This window comes from Ursus arctos, unplaced genomic scaffold (genome assembly GCF_023065955.2).
Source record: "Ursus arctos isolate Adak ecotype North America unplaced genomic scaffold, UrsArc2.0 scaffold_17, whole genome shotgun sequence".
Classification (NCBI taxonomy): Eukaryota; Metazoa; Chordata; class Mammalia; order Carnivora; family Ursidae; genus Ursus; species Ursus arctos.
The window spans coordinates 13,740,862-13,757,663 of NW_026622841.1; the positions used below are offsets into that span (position 1 = coordinate 13,740,862).

At 38.1% G+C, this 16,802-nt stretch overlaps 2 protein-coding genes across 18 annotated transcripts in view; one reads left to right on the top strand and one right to left on the bottom strand.

Moving 5' to 3' along the window:
• Nucleotides 1-9,843, bottom strand: part of RELCH (RAB11 binding and LisH domain, coiled-coil and HEAT repeat containing) — a 109,995-nt gene extending 100,152 nt beyond the window's left edge. For 7 of the 11 annotated variants that reach the window (XM_048218492.2, XM_048218490.2, XM_048218488.2 and 4 more), the window contains exon 1: nucleotides 9,060-9,819. In XM_048218492.2, the coding sequence (XP_048074449.1) occupies nucleotides 9,060-9,588 (529 nt within the window). In that variant the 5' untranslated portion in view covers nucleotides 9,589-9,819. Of the gene's footprint in view, nucleotides 1-9,059 lie in introns of all 11 variants that reach the window. The other 4 variants (XM_048218491.2, XM_048218489.2, XM_026496424.4 and 1 more) reach the window with 2 other exon arrangements.
• A 144-nt stretch (nucleotides 9,844-9,987) lies between these two features.
• PIGN (phosphatidylinositol glycan anchor biosynthesis class N) overlaps nucleotides 9,988-16,802 on the top strand; it is a 106,905-nt gene continuing 100,090 nt past the window's right edge. For 2 of the 7 annotated variants that reach the window (XM_026496422.4, XM_048218572.2), the window contains exons 1-4: nucleotides 9,988-10,046; nucleotides 10,125-10,218; nucleotides 10,412-10,490; nucleotides 12,128-12,277. The gene's annotated coding sequence lies outside the window, so the exon portion shown is untranslated. Of the gene's footprint in view, nucleotides 10,219-10,411; nucleotides 10,491-12,127; nucleotides 12,278-13,303; nucleotides 13,427-16,802 lie in introns of all 7 variants that reach the window. The other 5 variants (XM_057313357.1, XM_057313358.1, XM_026496423.4 and 2 more) reach the window with 5 other exon arrangements.

The window sequence follows — 16,802 nt, forward strand, 5'->3', positions numbered from 1 at the left end:
AGCATTCTCAGAGAAGGAAAAAGGCACGGAGTCACAAAAACATAAAACTCGTTCAAGGGACACTGAGTAAACAAAATTAAGTATAATAAAAGTTTTGTATATGAGGAAGAAACATCATTTTAGGGAGAACTTTGTTGTTGTTGTTGTTTTTAAAGATTTTATTTATTTATTTGACAGAGAACCAACGACAGAGGGAACACAAGCAGGGGGAGTGGGAGAGGAAGAAGCAGGCTCCCAGCGGAGCAGGGAGCACAATGCGGGGCTCGATCCCAGGACCCTGGGATCATGCCCTGAGCCGAAGGCAGACACTTAATAACTGAGCCACCGAGGCGCCCCTAGGAAGAGCTTTGTTATATATATTCACGATAAAATATTTTATAGTTACTTTTATCATACTATGCAGAAAATGGGAAAAAATTAAAATTTCTAAACAGATTTATAAATTTTTTCTGTATGTAAGATACGATTTTGCTAATAAGAGTTGGAAAAGTTGCTTTAGACAGGAGGAAGCAATTTTAAAAGGTTTTAGCTGGAATGACATGAATAAATAGCTTTTTAAAAAAAATTTTAAAAGATTTTATTTATTTATTTGACAGAGACACAGCCAGCGAGAGAGGGAACACAAGCAGGGGGAGTGGGAGAGGAAGAAGCAGGCTCCCAGCAGAGGAGCCCGATGTGGGGCTCGACCCCAGGACTCTGGCATCATGCCCTGAGCAGAAGGCAGATGCTTAACGACTGAGCCACCCAGGTGCCCCAATAGCTTTTAAAATCAAGTAAGAACAAGGATGGAAGAAGAGATTAAAAGCACATGAACCAGTTGTAAGGTTAAAACTGATGGTCCAGATGTTGAGCTAAAGGCCTTAACTAAGGCAGCACACAAGCACAGAACTGATAGACGGTCAGAAATAACACAGAAAATATGATGACACTACTTTGAGTGAGCAATCTTATGTACCTACAACAGGACCAACTGGTTGCAAAAACAAATGAACATCATTTCTGATTGCTGGGAATTTTTGAAATACTGGGTGGGAAAATCTGGAAGAAAGCTACACCCATGATTGCAACTGTGGTCTCCTCCTCCTTGAGGCTTTAGTTAGTCATGCTCCATGACTACACCAGAAACTTAGATGTAACCATGCAGCAAAACTTCAAGACTGAAAAAGAGAGTACAAACAAATTCAGCGTAAGATTATTTCATTCAGAAGAACAATGAGTGACTATATTTGGCTCTAATTTGAGGCTCAGTTGATCCTGGTCTATGGCCCAGACACCCTACAATCACATGTAGGACATTCATGTCCTGATTTAGATTAAGTGCTGTGTAACATGTACATCTTGATGAAATTAAATGATGTTTTAGGCAGATTATTCAACTCTGCCTTAGTGTGGTACTACAGTTTGTCACTTTGACTGCTTTTTTAAATGGTCAATTTTAGACTATCTGACCTGCCTTCTGCATTAAGGAGAGTGGCCGATCATACACTAAAATGACCTAAGAATTCTTGCTGAGCTATTTTAAAGTTGACATAAAACAGTAGTTGTGGTGTAATGGAAAGAATGCAGACTTAGAAGTTAGTGATCTGGGCTGGAATCTTAGTTCTGCCACTGAAGACATGATTTGTGGTAAAATATAAAAGGACATACAAGGAAGGGTAAGCCCCTGTGCTTACCTCCCAATCAGCAATCTTCCTCTGTGGCATCAATCATTGTTTAGACTCTTCTGTATGTATCCTTTTAAATTATGCCAGGCATATGCAAATTTCTCCCTTTTTGTACATAAATAGAAACATATACATATTGGCTGCAATCTAAATTATTCAATTTATAATATAACTTGATCATTCCACATCAGCACAGACAAACTACTCTGTTTTAATTAACCAATCCCTTACTGTTGGATGTTTAGGTTGTTTTCAATCTTTTTTTTTTTTTTAAGATTTATTCATTTATTTATTTAAAAGGGAGAGAGAGCAGGCAAATGAGCAGGGGGAGGGATAGAGAGAGAGAAGCAGACTCCTCGCTGAGCAGGAACCCGCCCCCCCCAATGCGGGGCTCAATCCAAGAACCCTGAGATCATAACCTGAGTCAAAATCAAGAGTGGAATGCTTAACTGACTGAGCCACCCAGGTGTCCTTAGGTTGTTTTCAATCTTCATTACCTTCACTTATAAATGATATTTTAAAAATCTTGGTTCAATTGTTTTAATGCAAACAAGCATGTATGTCTATAATACATTACAGAAATGGAACTGGTCATGATCTCAGGGTTGCAAGACTGAGACCCCCTTGGGCTCCAAGCTGGGTGTGGAGCCTGCTTAAGATTCTCTCTCTCTTCCTCTCCCTCTGCCCCTTCCCTGCTGCTTGCACGTGCCTGCATGCTCTCTCTCTAAAAAATAAATAAAAATATTCTTTATTAATCCTTATATTTGTAAGACATATAGTTTGCAAGCAAAAATGATTTTCTACAGTTATTTTTTACAAATTTAATTAATACATGATATTCAATATAAGGTAACAAAAAAGGTAGACAAATTTCAGACACATATGAAGAAATAACTTATTATTCAAAATAAAAAAAAACTAAAGCAAATCCCCCAAAATCAAAGGGGCATTGTGTTCAAAATATGGGCAAATAGCAAAACACTATTTACTTAAATATTAACAAATATATTTTTAGTATAAATAATTCAGAAGCCATAATTTATCATCAAATCTCACAGTACTTATAGGTCGAAACCAGTAAAAACAATAGGCTGTTAACATATAAGACCTTTCTCACTTGATATTTGTTTTTTGTTTATTTAGATTTATTTATTTATCTTATAAAAAGAGAGTAAGCGAGCCGAGGTGGAGAAGGGCAGAGGGAGAGGGAGAAATTTAGTAGACTCCATGCTCAGAATGGAGCCACATGCAGTGCTCCATCTCAGGACCCTGAGATTAAGACCCTGAGATCATGACCTGAGCAGAAACCAAGAGTCTGATGCTTAACTGACTGCGCCACCCAGGTGCCCCTCAACTGATATTTGTAATTTAAATATAAAACTGTATTTTTAGACCAAGATAAATGTTTCTCATCATAAGACCATGGGGGAGAGGGACATAGTTAAAAGCCATAAAAAAATTAACCAAATTAACCAAACTTAGTTTTTGACCTAAAAATACTAAACAAAATGAAAATTACAAAAATTCTAAAAAGTTTTTCCCAATGAAGTTTTTAAAAAAACAAACAAGCATACATTCTGAAGATCACTAACTTTTCTTTTGACAAACAGAAAGTGTAATTTTAGTTTTTGACAGAAATAAGGTCTGTTTTCCCTGATTAATAGCCCTATCTTGCTTCCTCTCAGCCAAAATACCACAACGGCTTGAAACATCACACTGCATTTTTACAAAGTACCCAAATGGAATCACTTTATTTAGTGAAGAGCCAGACAATGGGAAGCACATTCCCAGATGTTTTAAATAAGGCAAAATATGAAATGAATATTATCTTTTCTTTACCCTCACTTCCTTTTCCTTTTCCTCACTCATGATAAAGGGTCTAAATAGGGCCAAATAATAAAGTTACTATTTATTCAAAATTTCACTTTCTCCACAAGGGCCATTTCATTACAATAGACAATTTTTCTATATCTGAATGCTTACACTACTGTCTGTATCACAGAAAACTATTCTATAATGCTTTCATGTGTTGGTCTTGTCTCTTCACCAAGAATGTAAGCTCAAGGACCTGCATTAAACATCTTTTGGATTCCTACAATCCTGATTACACAACTTAATATATTGATGAACATAAAATATTGAATACCTACTATCTTCAAGTCACCATGCTAGCCAGTGACAATATCTGATTAAATTTTTATCAGCATTAATAATTTTGAAACTACTAGACAGACATAGGCAAGAAAAATGACAATTATGCAACAGATACATTTGGGAATGTACAGGGTCCAGACAATAGTACAAAGTCTCATTCAGCTAAAAGCAGTGAACCCAAAAATTTTAGAAATATTTTATTGGTATTTTCTCTCTTAGAAGCCAGAGGAAGCACTAAACCCAATTTCAACCTAACAAGGAAGGAACTACTTTGTAAAGTGGAAGAGATGGGAATGCTGGAAGATTGTAAATCTTGACATGTTAGCACTGGTGATACTGAAAAAGGAACACAGCACAATGAGATATGTACTCTTTATGATTTCTGAGAAATGACAGGTAGGATCATGAAAATTTTAGAAAGAAGGAAAATGACTCAAGGAGGCTGTAGGCTCACAAGTGAAATTATCACAATCATTCATAAATGACTGCCTCTTGACAAGCTACCTTATAAAAACCTGAAGACATGGTAAAGACAGGATAAAAAAAATCCATCATTAAGTTACTTGTCTTTCCCATTTGATCACCTACTGTCTGTGCTATAAAAAAGTTGGACTCATCTATGAAATTACAGTCCAAATTTGATGAGTGCTCTGACTTCAAGTGGAATCAGCATTACTCCGGCAAAGATAGCACAATCTGTTCAGTGTTTATCAATGATATTGCCACAATTTTTATCTTGCAATCTAATTGAAAAGCAAAACAATTACTTAATGGAAGTTTATTATGGACCAATTGGCAAAAATACAGAGGGAAACAAAATATATACATATAATGTGTGTGCCTAAAAGATATAATTAGTTCAACAAGTAGATCTAGTAGAAATCTTGCAATGATGCTACAATTCATCTAACACTGAAACTTCCTTAGAGCATTGGCTAGAAGTAAATTTTCTAGTTAATAGAAATCTTTGGGGTGCCTGGGTGGCTCAGTCAGTTGACAGACCAACTCTTGATTTCAGTCTACATCTTGATCTTGAGCCCTAAGGTTGGGCTCCTTGCTCAGGTCTGCTTGTGATTCTCTCTCTCCCTCTGCCTCCCTTGCCCACTCCCTGCCCGCCCCACTTGTATGTGCTATAACTAAATAACTAACTAACTAAATAAATAAATAAAATTAAAAAAAGTTCTTCTACTGAAAATATCGAACTTATAAAGCTATAATTCTTTTACCATTTGAATGTTTTATAAATATGGATTACTTTTCCAGTCAAGAAAAAAGGTTAAATACAGTATGAAGACTTCTTCAAGTATTTTAATAGCACTACCATACTATTTACCTAGGTCAACAGACTTTTAGGTAAATAATTCAGTAAATCTTACAAAATTAAATTGTTTTTAGACATCAATGAAAGAAAGAAACTACTTTTGGTTATATGTTTGTTATTTTGAAGTATTATGAATTTTCAGATCAAACACATATCAATCAAAATATATACAAAAAGAAATTAAAATAATTGAATGTTTTAGATAATCCATACGATCAGTCTTCATAATGTTTATAATTAACCATGACACTCTTATTGAGTATTATAAAATCATAATCAATTAGCAACAATCAACACACTAGACTTGAATATAGGGGATCTTTAAAAGCAGGCAGTAGCCTAATCCTAGAGAAACACTTATCCTCTGAATTCCTAAAATATAATCTGTGCAATCAGGAGCTTAGTCAAAATCTTTAAAACATGGTACTAAGCACAGTCCTACAGACTTATTATAACATTTGTCTATTTTCTAACTGGATTAAGACATTTACAGGCACTGATATTTTGAAGTACACAATGCCTTTGTATTTAAGTTGTACTAAAGTTTGTGCTATAAATGTGTGCACATTTATAGAAAGAATATTTAAGAAGTATTTCTTCTTTTTATAACTTTAATTAAAATACAGTCTTGCCATCGCAAACCTAAAGGTAAAAGCTAAAACCGTAAGACTTCTAGATGAAAATACAGAAGAAAATTTTTGCAACCTTGGGATTGGCAATTATTTCTTATACAGGACAGAAAGAACATTAAAGAAATGTTAGAAAGAATCATTTAATGAATCATTAAAGAAAAAAACTGATTAACCAAATCTGAAGAAATGTAGAAAACAACACAGAAAACCGTACTGGGAAAAATATTTGCAAAACACTATACAGGACTTGGGTCCAGAATATATAAAACAGAATTTTAAAAACTGGTTAAAGACATGAACAGACATTTCACGAAAGAAGATACACTAGTGGAAAAAGCTCAGGAGAAGGAGTTCAGCGTCACTACTCCTCAGGAAAATGAAAATTAAAACCACAATGAGATATCCCCAATCTCTCATAGGATGACCTAGTAAAAAGCCTGAAAATCCCAAGTGTTTAGGGGATGTGAACTCTCATACATTGGTGATGGGAATTTTAAATGGTACAACCACTTTGGAAAACAGTTTGACAGTCTCTTATGAACTTAAGTATGTAGTAACTATATGACCCAGCAATTATATTACCTGGGTATTACCCAAATGAAATGACAGCACATGTCCATGCAAAAAGAAGCCACACGGAAAAGAATATATGCTCCATGATTCTATTTATACGAAATTTTAGAATAGGCAAAACTTATATATAGATATGCTTCTTAACCTGGACAATATTGGAGACCTTTTTGGTTGTCAGAACTTGAGAGATGGAGTAGGAATGGTTGCTACAGGCATCTAGTGGATAGAGAGGCCAGAGATGCTGTTAAACATTCTAGAATGGACAGGGCAGTACAACAAAGAATTATCAGGCCTAAGACTTCGATAGTGTCCAGGATGCAGAATTCTGTTGTATAGTGATCAGTGGAGGTCTAAAGGTGGGACTGGGGATATAATGCAAAGAAAAATGAAGGAATTCTGGGGACAATAAAAATGTTCTATATTTTAACTGCAGTAGTGATTAGTTTTTCAAAACTCATCGAACTGTACACTTTAAAATAGGTGTGTTCTATGTATGTAATCTTACATCAAAGTTGGTGGTAAAAATTATAGTGCCTGACAATATAAAGCTATTTAAAACAGTTTAATCCAATATTTGCTTTTTAAAATATATGCATGGAAAAGACAGGTTAGGCAAATATCACTGGTGAGATCACGGATAACTTATTTTTTTCTCTTTTGCTCATTTCCTTTGTATTAACTTGAAATGCTACTTACAGTCTAAATTATAAATGTAACTTTTTTCTTTTCTTTTTCTTTTGAGATTTATTTTACTTATTTTATTTTTTTTAAAGATTTTATTTATTTATTTGACTGAGACAGCCAGCGAGAGAAGGAACACAAGCAGGGGGAGTGGGAGAGGGAGAAGCAGGCTCCCAGCAGAGGAGCCTGATGTGGGGCTCGATCCCAGAACGCCGGGATCACACCCTGAGCCAAAAGCAGACGCTTAACGACTGTGCCACCCAGGCGCCCCATGAGATTTATTTATTTTAGACAGAAAGAGAGAACGCACACACCCGGGATGGGAACGGCAAAGGGAGAGAGAATTCCAAGCAGACTCCTGCTGAGCAGGGAACCCTATGCAGGGCTGGATCTCATCACCAGCAATCACCACTCCAGCCTAAACCAAGAGTCCGATGCCCAACCAACTGACCCACCCATGCACCCCATAACTATTTCTATATACAAAAAGTTTTAATGAGAAAATTTCAGTATGAACAGTGATATCAAACTGTAATAAGGTGGCAAAGAAATTCTTTCAAATAGAATAAAGTCATGAAATAAGGAATAACCTATTTCATTATATTAGTATGGTAGAAAAACATAGCAGACGCCATTAAGTTATGTTCAACAATAGGCCAGGAACTGTACAAAGTGTGAGGAATACGAAGATGTCCCTCAAGAAGTGACCATCTAATGGAGAAAAATGATATTGTCAACAAGACAAATACAAATCAATTAAAGACTAGTTTACATATGAAAGTACAATGAAGCAAGCAACTAAGGGAAGAAAGGAAGAAAGGAAGAAAGGAAGAAAGGAAGAAAGAAAGAAAAGCAACTAACTAAACACGGGGAGTGTGGGAAGCATTTACAAAGGTGACATTTAGGCTGTCCAGCAACGAGAAAATTTCTTCCAGAAAAGATGATTGATTATCCTACATACAGAGTAAGGAAGTTATACCTACTGAGAAAATTCCGTATCAAAGAGGGAAATCTGCCTAGGATTTACCTGGATGGAAAATGTACTCTTTGCACTTGCATGACATCTAGATTTCACAGAAGTCTCTGACACCATTCAAAAGTACAGAGACAAAATAATTAGACTACAATTTAAAAATTGTACACTTAACATTTATTAGTAAATTCTAGTTGGCCTCATCTGATACCTAAAACTTCTCATACCACTAGTAAGGGAAAATCCAAGATGCCTCCCAAAAGAGGATACGGGAATCCAGAATACATCCTTGACAGTATGTTTTCAAGCCAAAAGAAGCACTTATAAATATATGATGGATGGGGTAAACGATTACTCTATACTGCTAAGAATGATTATAACACAGTAAAAAAGTAAATTCCTAACTTATGCAGAGAAAAAAAAGCCTGCGAGGTAGTGGGACCACAAGACAGACTACAGGCAGAACTTGTCCACCCTGCTCCTTAGATTTTCTGTCATTTTGGAACTTCTTGCAATTAAGGCATCGGAATGGAATTAAACTGACTTTACTTAAACAACATATTTTGTGCAGCAGAAAACCCAATTTTTGAGTGAGAAAGTATTCCAAAGAAAAGGGACTTCAGAGGATCTGACTGTGCGGAGAGAACATTCCCTATTCTTTTCCCCCTCTTTACTTTGAGTCAAGGAATTACTGCAAGCAATGTAAGAAACACTATTTCCTGGTAGAGGTGATTCAGGAGATTGGAGGAAAAAGAAAAATGATTAAAGCGATAAGCCAGTTTGCAAGGGAGCCTTCTGCGGTCCCGTAACACCCAGCGAACTGGAAACTCGGTATTTTTTAGATACTGACGCCAATAGAGGAACCAGGAGCAAGTCGAAGTCCAGCCAAAGGTTGGAGGCACACAGAGAGAACAGTTGCTGGCAGACCCTTTTGCTTCCACCGCAAAAGACTCCCACCCCTCCAACTCTAAAATGTTTCTAATACTCACTACCTGCCCAGAAATACCCCCTCCCCAACAATCCCAACCACCCTGCGGGAGTGACAGTCTGCGTTCACTTACTGAGCTGTCCCCCGCCAGACGTCGTACTCGGTTCCCGACCTCCTGCGCCTCCAACGCCAGCTGCTCCAGGGATCCCCGGCGCCCCCATCCCCGGCGGGGTCCCACTCTGCCTTTCGAAGTTGCCTGGATTGGAGAAGTAGTCGCGCAGCCGAGGCAGTTCGCGGCCGCTCTCCAACAGCTCGGTGTGCAGCTCCAGGGCGGTCAGCAAGTATTGATCGCGCAACAGCTGAGCCGCGATCGCGTCAATTGACAATCGGGCAGGGGTCTCCCCACCGCCCCCCAATGCCACCGCAGCCGCCGACACCTCCCCAGGGAGCCCTGGCCGCGCACTGCTCCCTAAGGCCACGGGATCCTGGGGCGATAGCGAGTCTGCAGAGCCAGGATCTAGGCCGCTCCCGGAACCCAGCCGAAGTCCTGCCCGCCGCTCCTCGGTCGCCGCTACCTCGTCGTCGTCCTCGTCTGAATCGCTGAGGAATGGATTCACACCGCCGCCACCACTGCCACTACCTCCAGGCGCCATCGCCGCCATCTTATCCTGTCAGGACTGTGGGCGCCTCCCTGACTGGCTCTGACAGGCCGCAGCTTGGATTCCCCCTAAGCCTCAGCCGGCACTGCGCACCTCCACAACCCTGGCCTGGCCACGTCCCACCTCCCCACCCAGAGACCAGGAGTAGGTTCGGAGGCGGAAGGTCCGGATGCAGCAGCACCCGCTACCTCAGCCACTGCTGCACCAGCAGCGGGGCTCTGCAGGCGTCTTCCTGGTCTCAATCTCGCGAGAAAGGCTGCGAGTCCTGCCCCCTCTCCCCGCCCCAGCTCCGCCCCAGCCCCGCCCGTTCTCAACACCAAAGGGCGAAGATTGAAAGCCCCGCTCCCCGCTCAAAGGCAAAACCCCGCCCCCACTCCTGTTTGATTGGCCGGAAGAGGAGGGAGGGACTGGAGTTACCGAGGACTGGCTTTAGAATTCTCGCGAGAGCAGTCGCCCGGCAGGTAGGTTTCGGGGGCGTTCCGCAGTTGAGAGGCAGTTATGACGGTGGCTTAGGAACGTTCTCTTGGCTCTCCTTTCAGGGGTCAGAGGGGAGCTCTGCCGGAGAGCCGGATCCTGCCTTTGCGCTGAGGAGGCCTCATTCCCGAGATAACGCCTGACCCGGAAAAGCCCCAGGTAAAGCCCAGGGACCGGAGCGCAGAGGTGCGGTGGCACCAAAACTGGCCTCACGCCCGCGGGCGCGCTGCTTCCTTAGGACTCTTCACTTTTTCTTGTTCGCTGCCAGTTAGTTGGTGATACCGTCTTCGCACGTGTAGCAAGTGCCCAGGGCAGTAGTTAGAATTTGACTTCTTTTCACTTCCCTTCCCAGTCAAGTGCCTGCTCGCTCTGGAGGCCTGGCGACAGCACTGGCTGCTTGAACTTCTGGAAGACCGCGTTCTAGCCACCAAGTTAGTGCTATAAAAGGACGGGGTGTGTTTGGGGTGTGGGAGGTGGAGGAACTAACCGACAGAACTCTTGAGTTTTGGATTTCGTTGGATTTGTGGATACCCTGAATGAGCACTTAGCATTTAAAACACAGTTTGCACAGCAGGGACCCTTCAAAGTATTAAATGCAGCCCCATCAGTAGAGAGATAATGCAAACTTAAGCCTAGAAACGTCCAACGACCTGGTCAAGTCAACTCCGCTAATAAAATCAGTTTTCTTATGTGCAAAGCCATTCTTCTCCCACTAGCCTTCCATTCTTTCTGACTTGGCCATTTAGGCTGGAATTAAGGTATTGACTGTGAAACATATTTACTTTAAAGCTTGAATGCTTTGCATAGTTTTAATTTCCTTTATCAAATGTTAGCACATAGAGTAAGTATACTAAATTTGGAAGTTCACCTTAATCTTTTGTGTCATTCCTTGATTACTGTACAAGGTGGCAAAGGGGATGTTAATTTCTAGTCAACAGTATTGGAATGCTATTCCTAAGACCTCTTTTCTTCACACATAAATTGCTACTTTTGCAAGGTTTTCAATTTCCTTTCTTTCTGTATAGCTCCCTGTAAGCACCAAAATAAATAGGTAGCAGTAATCTGTTATCAAGTGAGTTACATGAAACATTGAAGTAGTAAATATCTCCTTTAGTTCTGTGGAAAAATAAAAATAGAGCATTCTTATATAACCACAGGTCAGGTTATTGACTTACGTGTAAAAGTATGCCAACAGTTAAGTGTAGGTTTTAATTTCAGTTTACCCAGGCTCAGGAAACTAAAATTTTTATTTGAATGAGGCTTTGGGTTTTTTCTTTTGTTTTTGCTGGAAAGTTTTTTTTGACATTGTTAGTACTAAGAATTCAAAATATTTTTTATAGAACATTAGCTCCTAATGTTCAAATTCTAAATATTTTTCTGTGTTATATACACGGAAGAAAAACATTTAAAAAAAAACCCATCTTAGGAAGATAGTATCAAAATAGCCAATGCTGTATCCTATTACTATTTATTAGCAAAAAAGATTGCTGGTATGAATTGTAACTGAGTTTGCCAGAGAGATTGAAAATGGAATCAATTTCTGGAATGGAGAAATGGGAGGGAACAGTGAATGGCATGGAAAGGGCATGATTGGAAATGGATTATTTGTATACAATATATCCATCTCTGTAATGGAATTTTTAGAAATCTCCTGCACTTAGGGTCCCTGAAGAAGATTGTCCTTGTCTGGTAGAAGTACCTGGAGTTCATATTCCAGTTCTATATTTGCTGTAACACCTTAAGTTACTTTACTTCTTAGTCTCACTTAACATTTATCTGTCAAGGGGATTAATGAAAGTACACAGAATTAGGAATGTGCTTGTCACAATGCCTGGTACCTAGTACACCATAAATGTGGTTATTATAGTCAGTTACAGATAGTGCAATATTAGTATATATTGAAAGTATTTGAGAGGTTTTTAAAAATAGAACAAGACAAATATCAATTATTCAGCAGCTAAAGCTGGAAAAAGCAATTAAGTCAGTAGGGTACAAAGGGAATATCTTTAATTTAGGGTCTGATTTCTAAAATGTAAGTTGAAAATATATTTAAAATATGTCTTCTCAGAGAGTTGTAAGAAGTTGGACGTAGAAGTGCTTCCATGATTGACTTCCTGTATAAATCTGTAGTTTCCTGATTCTGCTTCGCATCCTATAATCATGGACTTGTTTATATGACCTTCCAAACCCATAACAAATCAAGTGGCCAATTTTCTCAGTAAGTACTTTTCTTTTCCACAGTACATAGAGGTTTACTTATCAATAAAAGTGCAAGTAGCACATACTAGAATATTAATAATTGCTAATCTTTACTTATAATTTATTATTAATATGGTTGGGAAATTTTCTCCGTAGCAAAATTTGCAGTAATGTAGGTCTTTGCAACTAAAGTTTCATTGAATAATGAGGATAGTCATTGAACTTTGTATCTTAGCAATGAAATGTTAAAGATTGCTTTTTCTTTTAAACACTTCAAATTTTTTAGGGCTTAAAAATTAATTTTTGGCTTTAATAGTCTTAAAATAACTACAGGTAACATTTTAAATGCAAATTTTTGGTTGATGTAAAATTTTAGAAATGCTTAATTTTTTTTTTTTTAAAGATTTTATTTATTTATTAGACAGAGATAGAGACAGCCAGCGAGAGAGGGAACACAAGCAGGGGGAGTGGGAGAGGAAGAAGCAGGCTCATAGCGGAGGAGCCTCATGTGGGGCTCGATCCCATAACCCCGGGATCACGCCCTGAGCCGAAGGCAGACGCTTAACTGCTGTGCCACCCAGGCGCCCCAAGAAATACTTAATTTTTAAATTGTTTTCCAATGCATGTAAACATTCCACAGGTATAAGCTAAATAGCTTTTATTTGTACATAGATATATGTCTTTTAAAATTTTTCCAAATGATTCAACCATGACAAAGTTTTCTTCAATAAATCTGAATAAAATATGAGTCTCTTTAAAGAGAAATGTTAAGTAATAATATTGCTTAATATACATGTGCTTGGCAATAATAAAATAAGTAGTATGTGAAGGACAATATTTTGGAATCACTGCAATTTTATGTATAGTAAATGACTCAAGCGTGTAAGTTTGGTTTTTGTTTTGTTTTGTTTTTTTTAAATATCCTGAATCTTCACTGTTCAAGTGTTTGTTCTGGAGGAATAAAAAGAGAAGCAAAGCAGCCTCTAGTGGCTATAGTGCATATTACATGTACCTTTGAAATGATAATCCTAAATAAATTCTTCAGCACACTTTTGAGTCCTTACCAAGCATCTGGACTGAGATGAGTGCTGGAGAAGTCCTGTCTTGCTGTCATGGAATTACCATTAAGTGGTAGAGACAGACATTAATCCGAACAGTAAAAACAGAGGTATGTACTTATAAACTGGAAGTAAAAGTTTTGGTTTTTGGTTTGGACTACATAGTCCCTGAGGAAGTGACGCTTGAAAGTGTAAGGAGATGTCATGAGATAGTGGAGTGAGAGAGGATGGAAGGGGGGTTGGAAGTGCAATTTATGCAGAGGTCTTAATAACAGTAGGAAGCATGGGCTACTTACATAAAAAAGGCCAATGTGGTGAGATGCCATAAAGCAAAGGGGAGTGCCATGAGACAAGGCTAGAAAGGGAGGCAGAGACCAGTCCATGTAACACCTTGTGTGTTGTATTAAGAATTCTAGTTTTGATTAGGATGGGGGAGAGGCATCGAAAGGTTTTATCCAAGGGGTGAGATGCTCAGATTTGCATTTTTAAAAAATGCAAAATCAAAAAAGTAATACGCAGCTATACAGCTGAAGAATGGGGTATAAAGAATGACTGCTGGTTTTCTGATTGGTATTACCTGAGTGGAAGGTGGTGCCGTCTCCTGAGATTGTAAACACTGGGGAGTTAGGAGGCTTACTACCTAAACAAAGTTCATGGGGGATATCATCAGTTTGGTTTTAAACATACCCAGTTTGTATCTCAGGTGGATGTGTTAAGGTTGGAATTATGTATATGGATGTGGAGCTATTAAGACTTTTGCATATAGGCGCTAGCTGACACCAAGTGTATAATCAAAAAAGCCTAGATGGAGGGGTGCCTGGCTGGCTCAGTCAGTGGAGCATGTAACTCCTGATCTCAGGGTTGCGAGTTTGAACCCCGTGTTGGGTGTTGAGGTTACTTAAACATTAAATCTTAAAAAAAAAAAAAAAGTCCAGACAGAAAGTACAAGAGTGAGAATAAAAGAAGCCCTAGGACCAAGTTTTGAATAACTCCAAAATTCAATGACCAGATAGAGACCTTCCTATATTGAATAGAGAAATAGGAAAACTGGAACAATGTTCACAAAGGCCAAGAAATGACAGCTATTTAAGAAAGAAGTCATGGTGAAGGAAGACAAATTGAATGGAAGATAGAAGATTTAAAAAAAGCCACTGAAGTTTGCAATATTGGCTACATTACATTAGTGACAGCTTTTTCTCTGATGTAATGGAAAACAAAGGCTCAAGTTGCTTGAGATTTAGATGATCGGGGGAAAAGATCATTATTTTTAAAAAGTTTGGCTGTGTGGGGGAGTAAAGGGCAGCCAATGCCTTTAGAAATGTTCTTTATTAATCATTTATTTGTAAGATACATCCTTGGCATAGATGTGGCTTAACTCGTTTTCAGTACTGTATAGTATTTCACCAAGTGAACACTATAGCTGTTCCTGTTGTTAGATTTGTTTCTAATTTTTATGATACAAAAAGCAAAAGACAAGAATTGAATTTAAAGTTTTTTACCTGTATTTATATCTGATATGGAATTTACCTTAATCCATTATAAAGTGGTAGCTATACTAGTGCTTCTATCGGTTGGTTAAAAGCTTCAAACTAGATCTCTGTCTCACACCACGTACAAGTAAATTCTAGATAATGACAGGTGAAAAGCAAAAATCTAAAACTTAGAATTTAGTTCTAATTTAAAACTATTTTTATGTGCCATAAAAACAAGGAAAGTTTTCATATGGAAAATACAAAAAAACTTAGTCCAGAAAGGATAAATTTGGTAAATTATACTGTATTAAAGTTATAAAACTTCAGGGGCGCCTGGGTGGCGTATTTGTTAAGCGTCTGCCTTTGGCTCAGGGTGTGATCCCAGCGTTCTGGGATCGAGCCCCACATCAGGCTCCTCCGCTAGGAGCCTGCTTCTTCCTCTCCCACTCCCCCTGCTTGTGTTCCCTCTCTCGCTGGCTGTCTCTGTCAAATAAATAAAATCTTTTAAAAAAAATAAATAAAGTTATAAAACTTCAATTTAACAGAAAGCACCATAAACAAATTTATGTTTGTTTGTATATATATGTTTATATTTATATAGAGAGATACACAAATATAATGTACAAGTCAAAGAAAAAAGGCCAACAAGCGTAATCCTATTTGATCAAAGGATATGGACACACAGTTGAAAGGATAGGAAACCCAATTGGCCAGTAAAAACATGGAAAGATGTTAACCCTCATTAGTAATCAGGCAAATAGATACTCAAACAACAGGATGCCATTTCATCTGTTTAGATTGGCATAAGGTAAATATGATAATACCAGTCAATTGTGGGGATTTAGAGAAAATAGGAATTCTCATACACTGTTGGTGTGCATCTAAATCGTTATTGACACTTTGCTACTATAGTGTAAAGTTGAGAATACAGTTTTACCATGAGAGATAGACTAAATTAAAGCATTCTTTGTAGTAATGACAATAGCGGACAATGTCTATCAGGATAATTTTCAAATAAATTGTAGTATGGTTATATAATAGAATATATATCCAAATTTTAAAGTAATTTTTAAGTTTTTTATAGTGCTGGCTAGAATAGGCTCATAAAAGGAATAATGGCTTTGCATGTATACTGATAAAAATGATTTTCTAAGTAGGATGGGGAATGCATGAGTGCAAATATCGGTGATTATAATGTTAATCAAATCTTGTAGAATGACAGCTTTTAATCACACGATTGACTGAGTTTAAAATGTAAACCCTCCCTGTAGAGGAATTCAAATAATCTATATAGGTTACTTCATGATCTCAGAATATAGAGTATAACTCAGTATAACTCCTCACTCTTAAGTATTGGTTGTACATAGCAGCTTCCTGCCAAAGAGTACAATATGAAATCATTAAATTTATAGTGGAGAAGCCTGACAAACACTGCCTCGGCCAGATGATCAAATTTAATGTCAGTTGTGATAAGCCATGTTGATGGCATACACCCTTGGTAAGATGTGATAAAAATGGTACCTTACACATGTAGTTTTCCTCCCTCTTCTCTCCTCTTCCATAACTCCATCCTAATCGTGAGAAAAGCATCAGATAAATACCTATAGGAGTCTCCTACAATATACCTGACCTAGTATTCTTCAGAACTCGCAAGGTCATCAGAACAAGCAAACTTTGAGAAATTGTCCCAGCCGAGATGCCTAACGAGACATGATAAGTAACTGTACTGTGGTATCCTGGAACAGATAAAGGACATTAGATAGAAAGAAAAAAATTGAATTCTTCTCAAGCTGGATATGAATCCTTAGTTAGTTAAATAACTAACAACCTCTGTTCTACTAGCCATGAAGAAATTTGAAAATTAGTTCTTTTATGGCATTTGTAAAAGTCACACATAGTTTTCACTTGAAAGTGACATACATTGTGATGAAAAAGATATGCACCCCAAAATAATAAGTGTAAAGAAGCAAGTGAACTAGTGTTAATAACCTGGCTTAGTAGTTTACCTGATAAT